Source organism: Coregonus clupeaformis, unplaced genomic scaffold, assembly GCF_020615455.1.
Source record: "Coregonus clupeaformis isolate EN_2021a unplaced genomic scaffold, ASM2061545v1 scaf0152, whole genome shotgun sequence".
NCBI classification, from domain to species: Eukaryota; Metazoa; Chordata; class Actinopteri; order Salmoniformes; family Salmonidae; genus Coregonus; species Coregonus clupeaformis.
This window is the reverse complement of record NW_025533607.1, coordinates 467,013-491,869: the sequence shown is the minus strand read 5'-3', so window position 1 is coordinate 491,869 and position 24,857 is coordinate 467,013. Positions and strand designations below refer to the sequence as shown.

General features: G+C 44.0%; 1 protein-coding gene across 3 annotated transcripts in view; it reads left to right on the top strand.

Annotated features, from left to right (window-relative positions):
• LOC121555806 (CD2-associated protein) overlaps window positions 1-24,857 on the top strand; it is a 30,588-nt gene that overhangs the window by 2,696 nt on the left and 3,035 nt on the right. The window contains exons 4-17 of one of the 3 annotated variants that reach the window (XM_041869655.1): window positions 3,895-4,004; window positions 4,494-4,584; window positions 4,700-4,761; window positions 4,877-4,919; window positions 6,031-6,125; window positions 7,218-7,319; window positions 7,874-7,925; window positions 14,255-14,305; window positions 14,512-14,635; window positions 15,756-15,921; window positions 16,768-16,821; window positions 21,500-21,690; window positions 23,660-23,723; window positions 24,037-24,432. In XM_041869655.1, the coding sequence (XP_041725589.1) occupies window positions 3,895-4,004; window positions 4,494-4,584; window positions 4,700-4,761; window positions 4,877-4,919; window positions 6,031-6,125; window positions 7,218-7,319; window positions 7,874-7,925; window positions 14,255-14,305; window positions 14,512-14,635; window positions 15,756-15,921; window positions 16,768-16,821; window positions 21,500-21,690; window positions 23,660-23,723; window positions 24,037-24,075 (1,244 nt within the window). In that variant the 3' untranslated portion in view covers window positions 24,076-24,432. Of the gene's footprint in view, window positions 1-3,894; window positions 4,005-4,493; window positions 4,585-4,699; window positions 4,762-4,876; window positions 4,920-6,030; window positions 6,126-7,217; window positions 7,320-7,873; window positions 7,926-14,254; window positions 14,306-14,511; window positions 14,636-15,755; window positions 15,922-16,767; window positions 16,822-21,499; window positions 21,691-23,659; window positions 23,724-24,036; window positions 24,433-24,857 lie in introns of those variants that run through there. The other 2 variants (XM_041869656.1, XM_041869657.1) reach the window with 2 other exon arrangements.

Genomic DNA, 24,857 nt, shown 5'->3' with positions numbered 1-24,857 from the left:
TTAAAGTTATTGAGGGAGATAAGAGTCTCCAGCTTCAGAGATTTTTGCAATTCGTTCCAGTCATTGGCAGCAGAGAACTGGAAGGAATGGCGGCCAAAGGAGGTGTTGGCTTTGGGAATGACCAGTGAGATATACCTGCTGGAGCGCAGACTACGGGTGGGTGCTGCTATGGTGACCAATGAGCTAAGATAAGGCGGGGATTTGCCTAGCAGTGATTTATAGATGGCCTGGAGCCAGTGGGTTTGACGACGAACATGTAGTGAGGACCAGCCAACAAGAGCGTACAGGTCACAGTGGTGGGTAGTGTATGGGGCTTTGGAGACAAAACGGATGGCACTGTGATAGACTACATCCAATTTGCTGAGTAGAGTGTTGGAGGCTATTTTGTAAATGACATCGCCGAAGTCAAGGATCGGTAGGATAGTCAGTTTTACGAGGGCATGTTTGGCAGCATGAGTGAAGGAGGCTTTGTTGCGAAATAGGAAGCCGATTCTAGATTTAACTTTGGATTGGAGATTCTTTATGTGAGTCTGGAAGTTGAGTTTACAGTCTAAGCAGACACCTAGATATTTGTAGTTGTCCACATACTCTAGGTCAGACCCGTCGAGAGTGGTGATTCTAGTCGGGTGGGCGGGTGCTAGCAGCGTTCGATTGAAAAGCATGCATTTAGTTTTACTAGTGTTTAAGAGCAGTTGAAGGCTACTGAAGGATTGTTGTATGGCATTGAAGCTCGTTTGGAGGTTTGTTAACACAGTGTCCAATGAAGGGCCAGATGTATACAAAATGGTGTCGTCTGCGTAGAGGTGGATCTGAGAGTCACCAGCAGCAAGAGCGACATCATTGATATACACAGAGAAAAGTGTCGGCCCAAGAATTGAACCCTGTGGCACCCCCATAGAGACTGCCATAGGTCCAGACAACAGGCCCTCCGATTTGACACACTGAACTCTATCTGAGAAGTAGTTGGTGAACCAGGCGAGGCAGTCATTTGAGAAACCAAGGCTATTTAGTCTGCCAATAAGAATGCGGTGGTTGACAGAGTCGAAAGCCTTGGCCAGGTCGATGAAGACGGCTGCACAGTACTGTCTATTATCAATCGCGGTTATAATATCGTTTAGGACCTTGAGCGTGGCTGAAGTGCACCCGTGACCAGCTCGGAAACCGGATTGCATAGCGGAGAAGGTACGGTGGTATTCGAAATGGTCGATGATCTGTTTGTTAACTTGGCTTTCGAATACTTTCGAAAGGCAGGGCAGGATGGATATAGGTCTGTAGCAGTTTGGATCTAGAGTGTCACCCCCTTTGAAGAGGGGGATGACCGCGGCAGCATTCCAATCTCTGGGGATCTCAGATGTTATGAAAGAGAGGTTGAACAGACTAGTAATAGGGGTTGCGACAATTTCGGCGGCTAGTTTTAGAAAGAAAGGGTCCAGATTGTCTAGCCCAGCTGATTTGTAGGGGTCCAGATTTTGCAGCGCTTTCAAAACATCAGCTGTCTGAATTTGTGTGAAGGAGAAGCGGGGGGCATGGGCAAGTTGCAGCAGAGGGTGCAGAGTTGGTGGCCGGGTTAGTGGTAGCCAGATGGAAAGCATGGCCAGCTGTAGCAAAATGCTTGTTGAAATTCTCGATTATTGTAGATTTATCGGTGGTGATAGTGTTTCCTAGCCTCAGTGCAGTGGGCAGCTGGGAGGAAGTGTTCTTATTCTCCATGGACTTTACAGTGTCCCAAAACTTTTTGGAGTTAGTGCTACAGGATGCAAATTTCTGTTTGAAAAAGTTAGCCTTTGCTTTCCTGACTGCTTGTGTATATTGGTTCCTAACTTCCCTGAAAAGTTGCATATCGCGGGGGCTATTTGATGCTAATGCTGTACGCCACAGGATGTTTTTGTGCTGGTCAAGGGCAGTCAAGTCTGAGGAGAACCAGGGGCTATATCGGTTCTTAGTTCTGTATTTTTGAATGGGGCATGTTTATTTAAGATTGAGAGGAAATTACTTTTAAGGAACAACCAGGCATCCTCTACTGACGGAATGAGATCTATATCCATCCAGGATATCTGGGCCAGGTCAATTAGGAAGGCCTCCTCGCTAAAGTGTTTTAGGGAGCGTTTGACAGTGATGAGGGGTGGTCGTTTGACCGCGGACCCGTTACGGACGCAGGCAATAAGGCAGTGATCGCTGAGATCCTGGTTGAAGACAGCTGAGGTGTATTTAGAGGGTATGTTAGTCAGGATGATATCTATGAGGGTACCCATGTTTACGGATTTAGGGTTGTACCTGGTAGGTTCGTTGATAATTTGCGTGAGGTTGAGGGCATCTAGCTTGGATTGTAGGATGGCTGGGGTATTAAGCATATCCCAATTTAGGTCACCAAGCAGTACAAACTCTGAGGATAAATGGGGGGCAATCAATTCACATGTGGTGTCCAGGGCACAGCTGGGGGCTGAGGGGGGTCTGTAGCAAGCGGCAACAGTGAGAGACTTATTTCTGGAAAGGTGGATTTTTAGAAGTAGAAGCTCAAACTGTTTGGGCACAGACCTGGATAGTATGATGGAGCTCTGCAGGCTATCTCTACAGTAGATTGCAACTCCACCCCCTTTGGCAGTTCTGTCTAGACGGAAAATGTTATAGTTGGGGATGGAAATTTCAGAATTTTTGGTGGCCTTCCTGAGCCAGGATTCAGACACTGCTAGAACATCAGGGTTGGCAGAGTGTGCTAACGCAGTGAATAACTCAAACTTAGGAAGTAGACTTCTGATATTTATGTGCAAGAAACCAAGACTTTTGCGATTACAGAAGTCATCAAATGATAGCGCCTGGGGGTAGGAGTGATACTGAGGGCTGCAGGGCCTGGGTTAGCCTCTACATCACCAGAGGAACAGAGGAGGACTAGAATAAGGATACGGCTAAAGGCTTTAAGAACTGGTCTTCTAGTGCGTTGGGTACATAGAATAAAGGGGGCAGATTTCCGGGTGTTATAGAAAAGATTCAGGGCATTATGTACAGACAAGGATATGGAAGGATATGAGTAAAGTGGAGGTAAACCTAAGCGTTGGGTAACAATGAAAGATATAGTATCTCTAGAGGCATCAATTGAGTCGGTCTCTGAGTGTATGGGGGAGGGACAAAGGAGCTATCTAAGGCAGGTTTAGCTAGGCTGGGGGTCTACAGTGATATAGTACAATTAGAAATAACCGAAACAACAATAAACTAACCATGTTTGGGCTGAGGCTAAACATAAACAGGATGTAGTACCGTAAAAAGGAACAGTCCAGCAGATATCAGCTGTATAGCTGAGTTATCATAAGGTCCGGTGGTGAAGCACTTGTGAGTAAGAGGCCACGGATAGCGTGTGCTAGCGGGCCAGGGCTAGCAGATGGATGGAATCTTCGTGGTTAACGTCGTAACCACATCAGACGATTTCGTCGGCAGACCAGTCGTGTAGGATCGGCGGGGCTTCGTGTCAACACTAGGTGGTCCCGTCCGGTTGACAGAGAGGTAGATAGCCGGGAGATGGGCCTAGCTCAGGATGATTAGCCAGACCACAGCGTCCGTTTTGTTGTAGCCAGTCCGTCACTTGTCAGCAAGACAGGCTGAAACATTACATTTACATTTTAGTCATGTAATTAAAGGCCTTGTGTTGATATACAGCCTCGCCAACTAGCACCAAGCTTAATTATAATGTACAAGGAACAGATAAAAACCACACAGTCCTGTTATAGCACAGTCCCTTTCAGGGGTTCAATTAGTTACAACACGAAGAAGCTTGAATTCTTCTACTCATGCTCTGAATTTCTCTACTGAATTTCTATTCATCATTAGTTTTAACTATTATTTTACAATAATAAGAGCAGTTTTGACTAATTATGTGGCTGGTACAATGCTTTGTTCATGCAGCAAGGATGATTAAACATACAAGGAAGTGTGAGGTGGCCTTTGCCTACAGTCCCTTGAATGAGGACGAGCTGGAGCTGGTTGTCGGGGAGACCATTGAGATCCTCAGAGAGGTAAAGTGCTGCTTTTATCATTACTGACACTCTAGATTATCAATAGATGGAAAACACTTGCAAACATACTAGAGAAGGATTCTCAAACAAATATCCCACGAGACAATTTAACGCAGCCCTAGACCCAAATTAGTTTGAGACCACTGCTATAGAGTATCAGTGTAAATTAGTTGTAGGTTGTTGGATAGAACATTAGCTGCTCTATTTAGAAGGATATGTTTATGTTTTTACTTCATAATTGGAGTGTCATATCATATTTACTTTCTTTGTATCATATCTCTAATGGCAAATTCATGAGCATGAGGGAACAACCACAAATCATTTATCTTGTTTGCCTAGCTAGATATGATACTAAAATATCATTATGCTGACCAAACCTGTTTTGAGAATTCCTATGCATGTGGTTGATTGGTGAAACATGCTCTGTTACACTGTGCTATTCTTATATATCTGACCCATCTTTTACTTCTCTCTTTTAACACCTGACAGATTGAAGATGGGTGGTGGATGGGAATGAAAAGTGGTAAAGTGGGAGCGTTTCCGTCAAACTTCACCAAAGAGATATTTGTCTCTCCAAAAGGTGGGATTGGCACATTTTTCACATGGCCTTTTTTTTGCACAGCAGAGTTACTGTACATGTTCTGAGAGTGGACTTGTAGACTTTAATGTACTAAAATCAATATATCTTTATTCAGATGTCAAGCATAACGAGAGCAAAACCAGACCCAAACTCTCAGATACAATGTTCAGTAAAGAGGTATGGAATGCAAGATAAATCAAAATACAATAAATATGGGATTATTTTCTCCTGAAAACATACAGTATGTGTGATATGCCATTGATTAATTTAAAACATTTGTGTTTTTGTTAAGACAAAGCTACAGAGGACGAGTGTGCGGAACAAAACAAAAAATTGTAAGTTTCTATAGTTCTTATTCCTACTTTATGTAGGTTGTATAAATGAGTGGAATGCATTTTGAAATACATTTTAAATTGTACAATAAGGGCCTCCCGAGTGGCGCAGCAGTCTAAGGTACTGTGGTGCTTGAGGCGTCACTACAGATCTAGGTTCGATCCCGGGCTGTGTCGCAGTTGGCCGCGACTGGGAGACGCATGAGGCGACAATTGGCCCAGCGTCGTCCGGGTTAGGGGAGGGTTTGGCCGGCCGGGATGTCCTTGTCCCACCGCGCTCTAGCGACTCCTGTGGCGGGCCGGGTGCATGCACGCTGACACGGTTGCCAGTTGTATGGTGTTTCCTCTGACACATTGGTGCGGCTGGCTTCCAGGTTAAACGAGCAGTGTGTCAAGAAGCAGTGCGGCTTGGCAAGGTCGTGTTTCGGAGGACGCATGGCTCTCGACCTTCGCCTCTCCCGATTCCGTATGGGAGTTGCAGCGATGGGACAAGACTGTAACTACCAATTGGTGAGAAAAAGGGGAAAAACGTTTTTTTTAATTAAAGGATAAGATAAGGTCCATCCTTGTACCCCTCAACAAATTAATTATCCTTGTGGGAGAGACTTTTTGATACATTGAATGAAACTGCAAAGCAATGTCTCCACTGAATATAGACTATGTTCTGATGTACTACAACAACAGTGAGACCTTTTTGTTCTGCGTGTGACAAGCGTTCTAATTTTGGACCAAACTGCGACTTAGGCGAATGTCCACAAAGAACAGACAGCCACGTCATTGGCATGTGACAGTAAGTAATTCCTGCAGTTTACCCAACAGGCTATGTGGGTGTGGGCCCACAGAAACTCTGACAGTAACCCTGGCTTGATGCCACAGTTTAATGTGGAAAGAGATCAATGGTTCACACAGGTTAATCTCAATGCTTCACAGTTCACACCCTTCTCATAAAAATATAAGAATGTATGGACTGATATTCTTCCTTGTCGATTGGTCAGTTATGATGAGGTATCGTGATAAATTACTGTCAGCGTCTGTTACAACATAATCTAAAATTCCAGCCATGCATTGCCTAGGTTCTCTTTAAAACGTTCCCCTCTCTTTTATGTCTACTCAGTGAAAGAATGCTGTCAAGTCATGTTCGACTACGCAGCCTTGACTGAGGATGAGTTGAATCTAAAAAAGGGACACATTGTTACAGTCATCACCAAGGTTTGGGTCTTTATCCTAATGTTGTCATCCATGTTCCCCAATACAGTATACCTTCATGACTTTATGCCTTTTGGGGCCAAAATCAAGAATATTCTGCTCCATCTTTGGACTAGAATAAAACGGGTTATACAATTTCATCCCTCACTATGAGATAGCATTTCTGTACTGGAATATTTTTTTTCCTCTTCAACCAGACAAACCTGTTATGTGACTTGTGAGCAATTCCGTGAAAATATGTGCCACAATACACTAGATAACACAGCATGCACAATTACATAAGTATTGAAACCATCCAAAAATCTGATGGTATAAATTATATTCCAACTTACAGTGGTGTAAAGTAACTACATTAAGTAAAAATACTTTGAAGTACTACTTAAGCAGTTTTTTGGGATATCTGTACTTTACTTTACTTTATATTTTTGACAACTTTTACTTTTACTCCACTACATTCCTAAAGAAAATATGTACTTTTTACTACCATGCATTTTCCCTGACACCCAAAAGTACTCATTACATTTCGAATGCTTAGGTAGGACAACAATGTGGTCCAATTCACGCACCCATCAATATAATGTCTTTTCATACCTAATGCCTCTGATCTGGCAGACTCACTAAACACAAATACTTTGTTTGTAAATTATGTCTGAGTGTTGGAATTTGCCCCTAGCTGTAAAAACAACAACAAGAGAATCGTGCCATCTGGTTTGCTTAAAATAAGGAATTTGATGTCTAGCATTTACTTTTACTTTTTACTTTTACTCAAATATGACAATGTACTACTTTTTCCACCACTGTACTTAAGTATATTTAAAACCAGATACTTTTAGACTTTTACTCAAGTAGTATTTTACTGGGTTACTTGAGTAATTTCTATTTACTTTTATTCAAGTATGACAATTGAGTACTTTTTCCATCACTGCCAAATTATAAGTGGAAAAGAGAGGTTTATGATAACTTTGAAGATCAAATAATAGTGTCCACAGTTGGCAATGACCATGCTTCCCCTGACCCTCTGTTAAGCTCCCAGACAGTTTTTTGAACTATGTGTAGTTCTTTGAGTTGCTCTTTGCACAATCTCTTCTTCTGAAGGAAACAGAGGACGAGGGCTGGTGGGAGGGAGAGCTGAATGGACGCAGAGGTTTTTTCCCCGACAACTTCATCATGGTGATACCGACGACGGACACTCTCCAAGTGAGTTGGAGCAGGGAATGAGGGAAACGTTCCCAGGAATAGTCTCAGTGTAGCCCTGTGAATGGGAATTTCCCCTCACACATTCCAGGGGGGTTTAGCCATTATATTACATTGACCTAAGCAACTATGACACCAACGATACATCAACCAGTAATAAACATTTGCTATTTATTAGACCGCAACAGGTCAAGAAATGAAAGCCCTTTATCTACAGTTGGCTGACATAAAAAAAAAAAAAAAAATTATTTCTTAAATAACTAACTTATAAAGGTCTCTGACTCAAAGATCTCTTCAAAAGACGCAGTATAGGAATCACTGACTAAAATGTCCTTCTGTGGAAAGAGTGTGTTAGTTTAATTTTATTCATTTTATATTTCTTTAAAAAAAAGAAAACAACAACAATACAAGACAATACAAAGACAATACGAATGGCCGCTCCCATCAGTGGGTGCCCTAATCAGTGGGTGGGTGTTAGTTTTAGATGTGTGTGTTGCTAAAAGGCAGTAAAGAGAGACCGAGCCAACCTGATGTGTTTTCCGTTCCTTTTCCTCCAGTCTGGGAGCACCAGTCAACTACCGGAGCGCCGTGGCACGGACAGACACGCAGGTAAAGACAGCAACTTCCTGTTTTAACAGAGAGACCAGTGCAGCAGGATATACTGTTACACCAGTTAGTCCATGACACCAATATGACAGTACAGGTTGTATTGTGATTTCGATTCTGACGATGGAGGTTATGAGGTTTAACAGAATAACTGGTGCAACAAAATATACTGTGACACCCATAGACATCCTATTAAATTACTATTCTAATTATAGAATTAGTATTAGTGTATTAGTACTCTAATTCCTAATTCTATGGTGACAACAATCTGTGACACACCAATATGAACACCAATATGACAGCACAGATTGTTTTGGGATTTAGAGATGCTAATGAGGGCTGAATAAGAGGTTTCTCACACAAGGAAATGGCTATGGCTGCTACTGTTTTCATCTGCTGTGGTGTTTGTTTAGTCTGGCACAGTGTTCATATTTTAGGGTGTGTGAGGTTGTTGTTTTAGCAGCTGAATATGAGATTTTGTGTGGTCCAAATGGCTTCCTGAATATTTCAAAATCTAGGTCTTTGCATTTTACAGATACTTTTCTTGTAGATGGACAACAAACATTAACATACAGTTGAAGTCGGAAGTTTACATACACTTACTGTAGGTTGGAGTCATTAAAACTCGTTTTTCAACCACTCCACAAATTTCTTGTTAACAAACTATAAATTTTGGCAAGTCGGTTAGGACATCTACTTTGTGCATGACACAAGTAATTTTTCCAACAATTGTTTACAGACAGATTATTTCACTTTTTTTCAAGGTTTACATACACCTTAGTCAAATACATTTAAACTCAGTTTTTCACAATTCCTGACATTTAATCCTAGTAAAAATTCCCTGTCTTAGGTCTGTTAGGATCAATACATTATTTTAAGAATGTGAAATGTCAGAATAATAGTAGAGAGAATTATTCATTTCAGCTTTTATTTCTTTCATCACATTCCCAGTGGGTCAGAAGTTTACATACACTCAATTAGTATTTGGTAGCATTGCCTTTAAATTGTTTAACTTGTGTCAAACGTTTCGGGTAGCCTTCCACAAGCTTCCCACAATAAGTTGGGTGAATTTTGGCCCATTCCTCCTGACAGAGCTGGTGCAACTGAGTCAGGTTTGTAGGCCTCCTTGCTTGCACACACTTTTTCAGTTCTGCCCACACATTTTCTATAGGATTGAGGTCAGGGCTTTGTGATGGCCACTCCAATACCTTGACTTTGTTGTCCTGAAGCCATTTTGCCACAACATTGGAAGTATGCTTGGGGACATTCTCCATTTGGAAGACCCATTTGCGACCAAGCTTTAACTTCCTGACTGATGTCTTGAGATGTTGCTTCAATATATCCACATGATTTTCCTTCCTCATGATGCCATCTATTTTGTGAAGTGCACCAGTCCCTCCTGCAGCAAAGCACCCCCACAGCATGATGCTGCCACCCCCGTGCTTCACGGTTGGGATGGTGTTCTTCGGCTTGCTAGCACCTCCTTTTTCCTCCAAACATAACAATGGTCATTATGGCCAAACAGTTCTATTTTTGTTTAATCAGACAAGAGGACATTTCTCCAAAAAGTACGATCTTTGTCCCCATGTGCAGTTGCAAACCGTAGTCTGGCTTTTTTATGGCGTTTTGGAGCAGTGGCTTCTTCCTTGCTGAGCGGCCTTTCAGGTTATGTCAATATAGGACTTGTTTTACTGTGGATATAGATACTTTTGTACCTGTTTCCTCCAGCATCTTCACAAGGTCCTTTGCTGTTGTTCTGGGATTTATTTGTACTTTTCGCACCAAAGTACATTCACCTCTAGGAGACAGAATGCGTCTCCTTCCTGAGCGGTATGATGGCTGTGTGGACCCATGGTGTTTATACTTGCGTACTATTGTTTGTACAGATGAACGTGGTAGCTTCAGGCATTTGGAAATTGCTCCAAAGGATGAACCAGACTTGTGGAGGTCCACCATTTTTTTTCTGAGGTCTTGGCTGATTTCTTTTGATTTTCCCATGATGTCAAGCAAAGAGGCACTGAGTTTGAAGGTAGGCCTTGAAATACATCCACAGGTACACCTCCAATTGACTCAAATGATGTCAATTAGCCTATCAGAAGCTTCTAAAGCCATGACATAATTTTCTGGAATTTTCCAAGCTGTTTAAAGGCACAGTCAACTTAGTGTATGTAAACTTCTGACCCACTGGAGCTGTGACACAGTGAATTATACGTTAAATAATCTGTCTGTAAACAATTGTTGGAAAAATTATTTGTGTCATGCACAAAGTAGATGTCCTAACCGACTTACCAAAACTATAGTTTGTTAACAAGACATTTGTGGAGTGGTTGAAAAACAAGATTTAATGATTCCAACCTAAGTGTATGTAAACTTCCGACTTCAACTGTACATATATGGACGAGCGATGTCAGAGCAGCATGGACTAAGATACAGTAGAATAGTATAGAATACAGTATATACATATGAGATGAGTAATGCAAGATATGTAAACATTATTAAAGTGGCTAGTGTTCCATTTCTTAAAGTGGCCAGTGATTTCTAGTCTATGTCTATAGGCAGCAACCTCCAATGTGCAAGTGATGGCTGTTTAACAGTCTGATGGCCTTGAGATAGAAGCTGTTTTTCAGTCTCTCGGTCCCAGCTTTGATGCACCTGTACTGACCTCGCCTTCTGGATGATAGCGGGGTGAACAGGCAGTGGCTCGGGTGGTTGATGTCCTTTATGATCTTTTTGGCCTTCCTATGACATCGGGTGCTGTAGGTGTCCTGGAGGACGGGTAGTTTGCCCCCGGTAATGCGTTGTGCAGACTGCACCACCCTCTGGAGAGCCTTGCGGTTGCGGGAAGTGCAGTTGCAGTACCAGGCGGTGATACAGCCCAACAGGATGCTCTCAATTGTGCATCTGTAAAAGTTTGTGAGGGTTTTAGGTGCCAAGCCAAATTTCTTCAGCCTCCTGAGGTTGAAGAGGCTCTGTTGCGCCTTCTTCACCACACTGTCTGTGTGGGTGGTCCATTTCAGTTTGTCAGTGATGTGTACACCAAGGAACTTGAAGCTTTCCATCTTCTCCACTGCAGTCCCGTCGATGTGGATAGGGGTGTGCACCCTCTGCTGTTTCCTGAAGTCCAAGATCATCTCCTTTGTTTTGTTGACGTTGAGTGAGAGGTTATTTTCCTGGCACCACACCCCCAGAGCCCTCACCTCCTCCCTGTAGACTGTCTCGTCATTGTTGGTAATCAAGCCTACTACTCTTGTGTCATCTGAGTTGGGTGAACAGAGAGTACAGGAGTGGGCTGAGCACGCACCCTTGTGGGTCAGCGAAGTGGAGGTGTTGTTTCCTACATTCACCACCTGGGGGCGGCTCATCAGGAAGTCCAGGACCCAGTTGCACAGGGCAGGGTTCAGACCCAGGGCCTCGAGCTTAATGATGAGCTTGGAGGGTACTATGGTGTTGAATGCTGAGCTATAGTCAATGAACAGCATTCTTACATAGGTATTCCTCTTGTCCAGATGGGATAGGGTAGTGTGCAGAGTGATGGCGATTGCATCGTCTGTGGATCTGTTGGGGCGGTAAACAAATTGAAGTGGGTCTAGGGTGGCAGGTAAGGTAGACGTGATATGATCCTTGACTAATCTCTCAAAGCACTTCATGATGACAGAGGTGAGTGCTACGGGGCGATAGCCGTTTAGTTCAGTTACCTTTGCTTTCTTGGGTACAGGAACAATTGTGGCCATTGTCGACAAGTTAATTTATTGTATTTCAAAAATGATATTGAATTGTGTTTGGTTGTCAACTCCTGGATAGTTCCATCTGTGCCACTGACTTCTGACTTTAATTCCAGTTTGTCTACAAATTAATAATTTATGTTATATTCACGTCTCTATCTCAACCAAACATCTCAATAAAAAAATAGGACTAAATCAAATCAAATCAAACTTTAAATGCACTAAATAAAGTTTGATTTGATTTTGTCCTATACATTAACTTAGATTTTTGGTTGAGATGGAGACGTGAATCCAACATATCAGACAAACTGGAATTAAAGTCAAACTGAGTCAGTCGCACAGATGGAACAATCCAAGCCAAGAATCTCCTTCAAATGTTAACATTTGGTTGCACTGACAACCAAACACAATTCAATATCACTAAATATCATTACATTTGAAATAAACCAAAGCTTGAAACCCTAGGCCTATTGTAAACAACAATAGCTGTTGATGACTTTGCAAATGCTATAGGCCTAAATAGCATCATTGATGATATATGAGTGATAAAGTATGGTCACATTTAATTTGTTCTGTTAAACCTAGCCTTTGGAAATACTTTGATTGCAACAGTGAATCTATTTAGTTTCTAAGTGGAGAACACTCAACGATCGTTCTCACAATAGCACATTGGTAATAGTCAGCGATGAATCACATAGCTAAGCAGGGCGTGGTTAAGACCCTGGATGGGAGACCAAAGGGCAGCTGTAGATAAGTTCTCCAGTAGGAGGTGCTGCCTAGCCTATTGTTTTTTTCTTCTGATAGTGGATATTATGTTGAAGATCTGACATTGTTTTAAAGATACAAATTCAACATATTTTACAAAGGTTTGTCCATGTTGAAATTTGGTGATGACATAATCCTGTGGTTGTAATTTCACCCTCAAAACAACAGTTTATGAGGATGACTTTTTTCAAATCCAATGTAGATTCCATGTCACAATACGCTGACAAATTACATTGAAACAACGTTGATTCAACCAGTTTGTGCCCAGTGGGGAGGGATAGACGGCATGTAACAGATGTTTTGCCTGAAACAGTAACGAGGATGTGGGAGTTTGATCTTGAGACTGTTAGAGCCACACATAGCAGGATGTGGTTCGCTGGCAGGTTTTATCTAAAGGCACCAGATCTTGTCTCAAACACACACTTCTGCTGATGGTACAACTTATGTTTAAGACACTAACTGTTAGTTAGCTGTTAGGCCGGATGTTTCTTCTCAGCTTTAAATAATAAAGCCTTTCTAATTGAATACGAAGGGTACACAACATTAAGATGCAATATTTCAATCACATAATTTATTTGAATGATAAAATCAGTGCACAAATACTCAAAGAAGGTTTGTTATTGCTACATGACCCCATTGACATTTTGAGGCACTCGCTCTCGCTGAGAAATAACAAACTTTCATATCTTGGTGTTTGAGTTTGAGTTCAAACATTAAGAGGCCTAACAGTCATTTGGAGATAATATCATCCCAACTCAAAACAATCTCAGCCAGAGCCAAGCCTCTGCACTTGAATCCCTTGAACTACTCCATTGGCATCTACTGTCACTGGGGGGTTGCAACTACGTCACAGGAAGTCATAGACCATGATGGAGAGGGAGCTGTAATACAGTAGGTCACATGACCTGGCTGAGATGCCTTGGAGGAAGCCAGGGGGTGGGGGACCGTAGAGAGCTCTGTCTGTCACAGTGGCTTTTCAGAAGCTGCCCAAGCAGCAACTCTGCAACAACTCTTGTGCTTCACATTGGTGGAAAGGCTTGTTCAGGGAGTTTTACATGTGTTTTGAACTGAGAAGGTAGGCTCTATTCTCATTAATTCACTATTGGTACTCTTAGTCTGTGGAATTCATCATCACCAGTCTTTTTGGTGGTTTATTGTCTTACGTGTCAGCATGACACTCATCATGTTCTTCCTCTGTATCTTGAGAGATGTGCTAAAAGCTATAATGCAGATCCATGTTTTTATTGACTTGGCTGTATTGTGGTCAGTTCCCTTAACTGCACTCTAGTTGATAATTTCTTGTTTTTAATAAACACTATAATTGCTCGGTTAACTCTTAATGGTAATTGAGAGGCAGAACATTGTGCTTTGTCGAAAGACACTCCCATAAGTTTATTATACATAGCTGTTCACACTTGAGGGCTCTCCTTTGTGATAAATACATTATTTCCACCCCAAGCCAAGGCCTTCTCAAGGGAGACCCTTGGTACAGTAACTACAGTATGTTGGATTCTGTAGGATTCTATTGGACACAGCTTTGACCTATCCTGCTCCTATGACATACAGAATCTTGGCTTCCCATGCCACTATACTGGTTGGAATTTAATCAAACTCAAATGGAAGAAAATTAACAACGTTTCTGCGCTACATGAATATTAATTTGCATTTTAATGAAATTATGCTCAAACAAAATGTGCTGAGAATTATTAACCCTGGAGTTCTGGGTCTTGATGCTGTTGTACCCTCACCATTATCATAGTGAAGAGAACAATACACCAGTAGAAAGATAGATACCTGTGGCCGTGTATAATATGGTGTGTATTTTGTGCTCTAATTATTTTCTAGTCAAGGCAGAGGGTTCAGCGATGGAGATGAGCAGCCCTGCAAAAGCAAAAGGTAAGAGACAGTATGTTGATACCGTTCAGTCAAAGTACAGTTTTACTGTATCGGTAGTCTCATATAACCAAATGTTGTATTGCATTATACTTAAAAATACAGAGGAGATGATGCTTTACAATTGTACCAAGGTGTGTGTTGTTAATAAGTACGAATGAGTACAGTTTGCTTACTAGCAATGCTTAAATGTGCACATGTGCGTACAGATGAGAAACCAGAGAGTAAAGACCTGAGAAGCAACCCCCCAACCAAAGTCAAGCTCCCTGCTCCAAGTAGACCTGTACTACCACCTCCAGTGAAGGACAAGCCTCACAAGTTTGGTTGTGGCAAGTGAGTGATTCTAGAATATCAATTTTTTCTCAGTCAACATCAAACATTTAGGTAGAGTATGGAGGTATAGTAGTTCCAACATGAATGCAATCTTAATCCAATGTTGACACTAATATCACTCCATAGTATAAAGTATGAACGTTAATAGTGAGACTTGTAAATTAAGGATTGCTTCATGAAGCATTGTTACTGATCAGAATGGACAAATAGGGCACTCGGAAGCCTTGGTAGTTATATAATTGCAAAAGCCACTAATAAGAAAAGCTAAAGGTCTCTGTCAAGACAGGAACTATTTCTTCTCTTTAAACTGGCAAGGAAGGAGAGTGTGGAGGAGAGTTTTGGTTGGTGCCTAGGTTACTATAGCACATAGTCTTCATGTCTTAATGCTGAATGCCAAGATTCCCAAACCTTGATCGGTGCACTGGAAACTCTGGGATGAGTCAGTGTGGGCCTAAACAGACGAGAGCAGCCATTTCCTGTTTCCTGAACACACATGCACACACACACACACACACACACACACACACAAACACACACACACACACACACACACACACACACACACGCAACTGGGAAAACAAAAAGGCCATCTTTACCAAGGGGCAACTGACGAAGAAAAAGTAATCCGGACTTTTCTTTCCGAGTAAACTGTCACATGTTGGAGGCAATGCAATGACAGTGTGGCCTTGGCTAAAAGCATATTGCTTATTTGTAAAATTCACTTGATATTAAATCTTTATACTTGCAAAGGTCAAACAAGTTTGTAAATTTTATTAAAAGCTATGGTGTCCTTTTGTTCTAGTGAGGGAGTGGACGTTGAAAGGAGAAGTCTTAATGCTTGGCTAAACATAAACTCACTGAGGTTTCAATATGCATTGCATCAGTACCTGCCACTAAGTGCCTGCAAGAGGAAACAGGATACCACTTTTTCCACACTGAACCACATCCATTTTAATCAACTGAAAATCTCAACCGTAGAAAATGAAGCATATCTTTCACTTTTCTCTCTCTACAACACAGCAATTTGGGTCAAGTTAACCTTATGAATCAAGTGTTGGCCTGAAAGAATGAATGTTTAATTTCTCTGGAAAAAAATGCCTACCTATTTTTTTCCCATTAGAGCCAATGGCGATCTCCCTCCCCTTTCACCAAAATGTACAGAAGAGAGCAACTCGGACCAGTTTGACGGAGTGGAGGTGTCCCCTGAGAAACTGAGTCACCCCACAGCCAACAGAGCCAAACCCCCACAGAGACGACCACCATCAGCCCTCGTCACCAGTCCACAGGTATGGTGACAATATACCATACTGTATTATTATGAATATTATTATGGTACAGAATGCACATATTAGGACCAGAAGCATTTCGCTACACCCACTATAACATTTGCTAAATATGTGTATGCGACCAATACAATTGTATTTGATTGACAGAGTCACACATCCATGGAAGTTGTCAGAGTCACTTTGAGTTGGTGTTGTTGTCGTATGTGTGTCCTAACATGACCACCACACATAGTTATGTTTCCTCTGAAACCACAGGGTTAATCATGTAATTAACCACAATGTGGCTTAATCACATGACACATCACATGACAGTAGACCCACATCCCCTAGGTTATCATAGCGATGATGATACAATCCCTGATTTGTCTATTGTCATGACGCCACCAGTCCATGTCTGCCCAGAGGTGCACACTGTACTCCACATTCCCTCCGAAACCACAGGGGTGCAGTGTGGCCCAACACTCATCATGCAGTGACATTATGAACCCACAACCCCAGGTTAACATAGAGATGATGATACACTCTCTGGTTAGTCTGATGTAATTTTCTAATGTCACGCCACAAGAACATATCTGCTTAGAGGAATCACTGTCATAGGGGCATATCAGTGGAGAATAGTGGCCCTTGTTAGATGACATTCCTCCAGAGTTTCCCTGAAGACTATTAGTTTGTATGACGTGGCCCATCTGGCCCACTAAGTCTTAACTCACCCGCCCAGAGAGAGAGATGGCATGTTCATAAGTGGCTTGACAAGTTACATGCCATGAAGGGTTAGTGAGGCCGTGATGTGAGGAATGACTCTTAGAGGAATCGTCATTAAGGTCATGGTTGTTGTTCTAACCCTAGGCTCTGAGTGGCAGGGACCAGACAGAAGCAGAAAAATCGCCTAAACTGCTGAAGGTTTGCAAAATTGACTTTGATTCCATATATATGAACACTATCTATTATGACTCAGGATATGACCCAGATGCAGACACAGGAGGCGGATGGATCAGTTCTCAGATAATTTATTATAACACGGGGAGCAGGCAAAGGGCAGGTCGAGGACAGGCAGAGGTTCGTAACCAGATCAGAGTCCGACAGGTACAGGACGGCAGGCAGGCTCAGGGCAGGCAGAATGGTCAGTAAAACATGGCAGTGTCAATCAGGGACAGAACAGCAGGCAGGCTCGGGGTCAGGGCAGGCAGAATGGTCAGAACCGGGAGGACTAGAAAAACAGAAACTAGAGCGACTGGACAATGGGAAAACACGCTGGTAAGACAAGACGAACTGGCAACAGAAAATGCATGTATAAATACATTTACGTAATTTAGCAGACGCTCTTATCCAGAGCGACTTACAAATTGGTGCATTCACCTTATAGCCAGTGGGATAACCACTTTACAATGTTTTGTTTTTTGGGGGGGGGTAGAAGGATTACTTTATCCTATCCCAGGTATTCCTTAAAGAGGTGGGGTTTCAAATGTCTCCGGAAGGTGGTGAGTGACTCCGCTGTCCTGGCGTCGTGAGGGAGCTTGTTCCACCATTGGGGTGCCAGAGCAGCAAACAGTTTTGACTGGGCTGAGCGGGAACTGTGCTTCCGCAGAGGTAGGGGAGCCAGCAGGCCAGAGGTGGATGAACGCAATGCCCTCGTTTGGGTGTAGGGACTGATCAGAGCCTGAAGGTACGGAGGTGCCGTTCCCCTCACAGCTCCGTAGGCAAGCACCATGGTCTTGTAGCAGATGCGAGCTTCAACTGGAAGCCGGTGGAGTGTGCGGAGGAGCGGGGTGACGTGAGAGAACTTGGGAAGGTTGAACACCAGACGGGCTGCGGCATTCTGGATGAGTTGTAGGGGTTTAATGGCACAGGCAGGGCGCCCAGCCAACGGCGAGTTGCAGTAATCCAGACGGGAGATGACAAGTGCCTGGATTAGGACCTGTGCCGCTTCCTGTGTAAGGCAGGGTCGTACTCTCCAAATGTTGTAGAGCATGAACCTACAGGATCGGGTCACCGCCTTAATGTTAGCGGAGAGCGACAGGGTGTTGTCCAGGGTCACGCCAAGGCTCTTCGCACTCTGGGAGGAGGACACAACAGAGTTGTCAACCGTGATGGCGAGATCATGGAACGGGCAGTCCTTCCCCGGGAGGAAGAGCAGCTCCGTCTTGCCAAGGTTCAGCTTGAGGTGGTGATCCGTCATCCATATTGATATGTCTGCCAGACATGCAGAGATGCGATTCGCCACCTGGTTATCAGAAGGGGGAAAGGAGAAGATTAGTTGTGTGTCGTCTGCGTAGCAATGATAGGAGAGGCCATGTGAGGATATGACAGAGCCAAGTGACTTGGTGTATAGCGAGAATAGGAGAGGGCCTAGAACTGAGCCCTGGGGGACACCAGTGGTGAGAGCACGTGGTGCGGAGACAGCTTCTCGCCACGCCACTTGGTAGGAGCGACCGGTCAGGTGGGACGCAATCCAAGAGTGAGCCGCGCCAGAGATGCCCAGCTCGGAGAGGGTGGAGAGGAGGATCTGATGGTTCACAGTATCAAAGGCAGCAGACAGGTCTAGAATGACAAGAGCAGAGGAGAGAGAGTTAGCATTAGCAGTGCGGAGAGCCTCCGTGACACAGAGAAGAGCAGTCTCAGTTGAATGACCAGTCTTGAAACCTGACTGGTTTGGATCAAGAAGGTCATTCTGAGAGAGATAGCAAGAGAGTTGGCTAAAGACGGCACGCTCAATAGTTTTGGAGAGAAAAGAAAGAAGGGATACTGGTCTGTAGTTGTTGACATCAGAGGGATCGAGTGTTGGTTTTTTGAGAAGGGGTGCAACTCTCGCTCTCTTGAAGACAGAAAGGACATAGCCAGCGGTCAAGGATGAGTTGATGAGCGAGGTGAGGTAAGGGAGAAGGTCACCGGAGATGGTCTGGAGAAGAGAGGAGGGGATAGGGTCAAGCGGGCAGGTTGTTGGGCGGCCGGCCGTCACAAGTCGCAAGATTTTATCTGGAGAGAGAGGGGAGAAAGAAGTCAAAGCATAGGGTAGGGCAGTGTGAGCAGGACCAGCAGTGTCATTTGACTTAACAAACGAGGATCGGATGTCTTCAACCTTCTTTTCAAAATGGGGGGATTCAGCAGGGAGGAGAAGGTGGCAAAGAGCTTCCTAGGGTTAGAGGCAGATGCTTGGAATTTAGAGTGGTAGAAAGTGGCCTTAGCAGCAGAAACAGATGAAGAAAATGTAGAGAGGAGGGAGTGAAAAGATGCCAGGTCCGCAGGGAGTCTAGTTTTCCTCCATTTCCGCTCGGCTGCCCGGAGCCCTGTTCTGGATTGAGCAGAGGGAAGAGATGATAGGATGGAAGAGGAGAGAGTAGCGGGAGAGAGAGAGCGAAGGTTGCGACGGTGCATTACCATCTGAGTAGGGGCAGAGTGAGTAGTGTTGGAGGAGAGCGCGAGAGAAAAGGATACAAAGTAGTGGTCGGAGACATGGAGGGGAGTTGCAGTGAGATTAGTAGAGGAACAGCATCTAGTAAAGATGAGGTCAAGCGTATTGCCTGCCTTGTGAGTAGGGGGGGACGGTGAGGTCAAAAGAGGAGAGGAGTGGAAAGAAGGAGGCAGAGAGAAATGAGTCAAAGGTAGACGTAGGGAGGTTGAAGTCCCCCAGAACTGTGAGGGGTGAGCCATCCTCAGGAAAGGAACTTATCAAGGCGTCAAGCTCATTGATGAACTCTCCAAGGGAACCTGGAGGGCGATAAATGACAAGGATATTAAGCTTAAAAGGGCTAGTGACTGTGACAGCATGGAATTCAAATGAGGAGATAGACAGATGGGTCAGGGGAAAAATAGAGAATGTCTACATGGGAGAGATGAGGATTCCTGTGCCACCACCCCGCTGACCAGATGCTCTCGGGGTATGCGAGAACACATGGTCAGACGAGGAGAGAGCAGTAGGAGTAGCAGTGTTTTCAGTGGTAATCCATGTTTCCGTCAGCGCCAAGAAGTCGAGGGACTGGAGGGTAGCACAGGCTGAGATGAACTCTGCCTTGTTGGCAGCAGAACGGCAGTTCCAGAGGCTGCCTGAGACCTGGAACTCCACGTGGGTGGTGCGTGCAGGGACCACCAGGTTAGAGAGGCAGCAGCCACGCGGTGTGAGGCGTTTGTATAGCCTGTGCGGAGAGGAGAGAACAGGGATAGACAGAGGCATAGTTGACAGGCTGCAGAAAATGGCTACAATAATGCAAAGGAGATCAGAATGAAATGAGCTAAACATCTGGGAAAGGAGAGAGCGGGGCCTCCCTCACCACAACACCCAAATATAACCCCCCCAACTTCCACCTCAGAAACTATAATTGTTGTAAACTACAGCGGTTCAATGTTTTCTAGGAATACACTAACTTATTTTATTCAGCTAGCTAACTTGGTACAGTATTCTTCCGTGAAAATCGTCCAGGGCACCTAGTCATAAGACGCCACAGCCAGCTAGCATGCCGGACTCCAACAACACGGTTTAGCACCAATACACGGCCACAACAAACCGCCAGTGTGTCAACACGCCAAGCAGATCGTTCGTGTCCGTGTCTAACATTGTGGGTTAGTCCCGACAGCTTGAGCGAGTCCGTCGTCAACTTATTCAGCCAGTTAGTTAGCTAGAATAGTTAGCATACTAGTTAGCCATTGCTTTCAGACAAAGAAGAAACCCCTCCTTTCACGGCACGAACACACAGAGAGAGCCAAGCTAACGTTAACTAGTCACCCATGTCCCGAATTCCTTGAACGACTCTGGCTACCAATATGTAAAAACAAAACACAAATGTAGGTTATGACTTACCCCTAGCAGCTACTGTTAGCTAGCCAAGTGCAAAGCTAGCCACTGAATTGACTCAGCCAGTTCGCGTCTGTTCGCTAGGTCGTTCCAGCTATTGTTTACTAGTAGCTATCCAGGTAGCAACAAGCTAGCTAAATTTCAAGCACAGTAGCCACTGACTACCTAACGTTAACGGTTCAGACAATGAGGTTAGAAAACAGCTGAATGGTAGGCATTATTGTATGTAATTATTGTAGGCAGCCAGCTGGCGTAATTACAGGCACTCTCAGGCGTGAAACAACTATACCATTGCTAATAGTTGCCAGTAGCTACCCGCCAGCTAGTCCAGGTAGTGGGTTAGCTAGCTAGCTTCGTGCTTCACCGGGCTCAGCCGAATACAATACTAACCTACAATAATTACATACAACAACCCACGATAACTACCTACAATACCTAACTACAATCTAAATACATAGTTTAAGCTTTACTCGACAAAGCCCAAACAAAGCCTACATACACAGGGGATAATGAGGAAAATGGGAGACACCTGGTGGGGGGTGGAGACAAGCACAAGACAGGTGAAACAAATCAGGGTGTGACACTATTGTCATGTTAGGCCTTGTTGGCAAGTATAGAGAACACAAAATTAACATAGCGTCAATGTATCTCTCTCAAAGTATCAATTAGCCACAAAGTAACAACTGACTTTAAATAAGCTGAGATTGAATAGATTTAATTCAAAGTGCTTGAATCCTGGACCTGTCAATCCTTGACGATCAAACTGAGAGATACCTTGCCTAAACATTGCAGGTTGCAGAAAGTCATTCACCACCATCCAAGCCTGAGCATCCTCCCAAGAATCTGGTACCCTCCAGGCTAGCGCTTCCCAAGGCTGTAGTGGAGGCCAAGGAAGCCCAGGAGGAGAAGCCTTGTCTGGACAGCTTACACGCTGAGGTCAGGGAGCTGAAGATGGCTCTGGAGCTGCTGCAAAACAGACATGAGTAAGTAGTATTAACCTGTTTGTCCAGATGTTCAACCAAGCTATTTTCAACTACACTGCTCAAAAAAATTAAGGGAACACTTAAACAACACAATGTAACTCCAAGTCAATCACACTTCTGTGAAATCAAACTGTCCACTTAGGAAGCAACACTGATTGACAATACATTTCACATGTTGTTGTGCAAATGGAATAGACAACAGGTGGAAATTATAGGCAATTAGCAAGACACCCCCAATAAAAGGACTGGTTTTGCAGGTGGTGACCACAGACCACTTCTCAGTTCCTATGCTTCCTGGCTGATGTTTTGGTCACTTTTGAATGCTGGCGGTGCTTTCACTCTAGTGGTAGCATGAGACGGAGTCTACAACCCACACAAGTGGCTCAGGTAGTGCAGCTCATCCAAGATGGCACATCAATGCGAGCTGTGGCAAGAAGGTTTGCTGTGTCTGTCAGCGTAGTGTCCAGAGCATGGAGGCGCTACCAGGAGACAGGCCAGTACATCAGGAGACGTGGAGGAGGCCGTAGGAGGGCAACAACCCAGCAGCAGGACCGCTACCTCCGCCTTTGTGCAAGGAGGAGCAGGAGGAGCACTGCCAGAGCCCTGCAAAATGACCTCCAGCAGGCCACAAATGTGCATGTGTCTGCTCAAACGGTCAGAAACAGACTCCATGAGGGTGGTATGAGGGCCCGACGTCCACAGGTGGGGGTTGTGCTTACAGCCCAACACCGTGCAGGACGTTTGGCATTTGCCAGAGAACACCAAGATTGGCAAATTCGCCACTGGCGCCCTGTGCTCTTCACAGATGAAAGTAGGTTCACACTGAGCACATGTGACAGACGTGACAGAGTCTGGAGACGCTGTGGAGAACGTTCTGCTGCCTGCAACATCCTCCAGCATGACCGGTTTGGCGGTGGGTCAGTCATGGTGTGGGGTGGCATTTCTTTGGGGGGCCGCACAGCCCTCCATGTGCTCGCCAGAGGTAGCCTGACTGCCATTAGGTACCGAGATGAGATCCTCAGACCCCTTGTGAGACCATATGCTGGTGCGGTTGGCCCTGGGTTCCTCCTAATGCAAGACAATGCTAGACCTCATGTGGCTGGAGTGTTTCAGCAGTTCCTGCAAGAGGAAGGCATTGATGCCACGTTGCACCACAGACTGTCCAGGAGTTGGCGGATGCTTTAGTCCAGGTCTGGGAGGAGATCCCTCAGGAGACCATCCGCCACCTCATCAGGAGCATGCCCAGGCGTTGTAGGGAGGTCATACAGGCACGTGGAGGCCACACACACTACTGAGCCTCATTTTGACTTGTTTTAAGGACATTACATCAAAGTTGGATCAGCCTGTAGTGTGGTTTTCCACTTTAATTTTGAGGGTGACTCCAAATCCAGTCCTCCATGGGTTGGTCCTCTGTAGCTCAGCTGGTAGAGCACGGCACTTGTAACGCCAAGGTAGTGGGTTCGATCCCCGGGACCACCCATACACAAAAATGTATGCACGCATGACTGTAAGTCGCTTTGGATAAAAGCGTCTGCTAAATGGCTTATTATTATTATTATTTCCATTGATAATTTTTGTGTGATTTTGTTGTCAGCACATTCAACTTTGTAAAAAAAAAAATGTATTTAATAAGATTATTTCATTAATTCAGATCTAGGATGTGTTGTTTAATTGTTCCCTTTATTTTTTTGAGCAGTGTATTTTGATAATAGGCATAATCTACCGCACACCCAAAAATGATTAGTGAAGGTGCTGGAGGCAAAATGCAAAACTGGAAAGATAGGAAAAAGTCTCTGCACACTTCCAGTCAGATCTCTCCTAGTCTGGTTTGAATGCTGGGCTCACCATTGTTGAAACAATTCAGTATGGGTAAACCAGGATACATCTCTCCTGCCAAAAATGTAAACCATTCCTTCATTTTCTGACTCCTCTTTGATCTTCTTTGACATTTTATGTTCTTTCCTTCTAGACGAGACATACAGGAACTGAAAGAGGAACTGAGAGACGAGAGAAACAAACGTGGGGAGCTGCAGGTATGTGGAATATTTACAGTGAGCTCCAAAAGTATTGGGACAGTGACCCATTTTTTTGTTGTTTTGGCTCTGTACTCCAGCACTTTGAATTTGAAATGATACCATGACTATGAGGTTAAAGTGCAGACTGTCAGCAGAAATATTGCACAAATATCATACCCCCAAGACATTCTAACCTCCCGTGTTATTGTAGTAGTGAGAGGTTAACATGTCCTGTTACAGTGGAACATACAATACAATACAATACAATGTTTGGAGCATAATACAAGCTTTTGATTTAACGGAATATTAACACAATGTTTCCCCTATGCAGGAGGAGGTACATAGTCTTAGGACTAAACATTCATCCTAACTGACACCATGACCGGTCTAAGCAAGGTTCTGCTATGTCATTCCCTTGAACACAAACTTGAAATGAAATTAAAATGTTGACATTGGAGTGCAAGAGGGGATTGAAAGGATACATGTCTGCTTCCTCTGCAGACATACCAGCTGAGGCCACATTAGGGGCTGGAATCAATCCATATCTCTGAAGTATCGTGGAAGATTCACTTTATAGCTCAATTTAAAATGTAAAGGCAATGTTTGCATTCACAGTAAATGCTGCATAAGCCGGCTCAATCGAATATTACCTTTAAAGGGATACTTTGGGATTTTGGCAATTAAGTATTTTATCTACTTCCCCAGAGTCAGATGAACCCATGGATACCATTTATGTCTCTGCGTGCAGTTTGAAGGAATTTGCTAACTAGCGTTAGTGCAATTTCTAACTAGCGTTCGTGCAATGACTGGAAGTCTATGGTAACTGCTAGCATGCTAGTAGATACCATAGACTTCCAGTCATTGCCCTAACTCTAGTTAGCATTGGCTCCCAACACTACCTCTAACCTTGAGTTCATCTGACTCTGGGGAAATAGATAAAGGGATTCATTGCCAAAATCCCGTAGTATACCTTTACATTTTAACATCTGCGGTACTTTCGCGATAACGATTGAATCCAGCCCTAGATTGTAGTCAGCCATTTTGTTTGAGGGCATTCTGGACTTGATTGGCAAGGGACCAAGTGAATCGACCAAAATGCTTTGTATATATCGACCAAAGTACTTTGTAGCCGGGATTCAATTCAACGTGGGT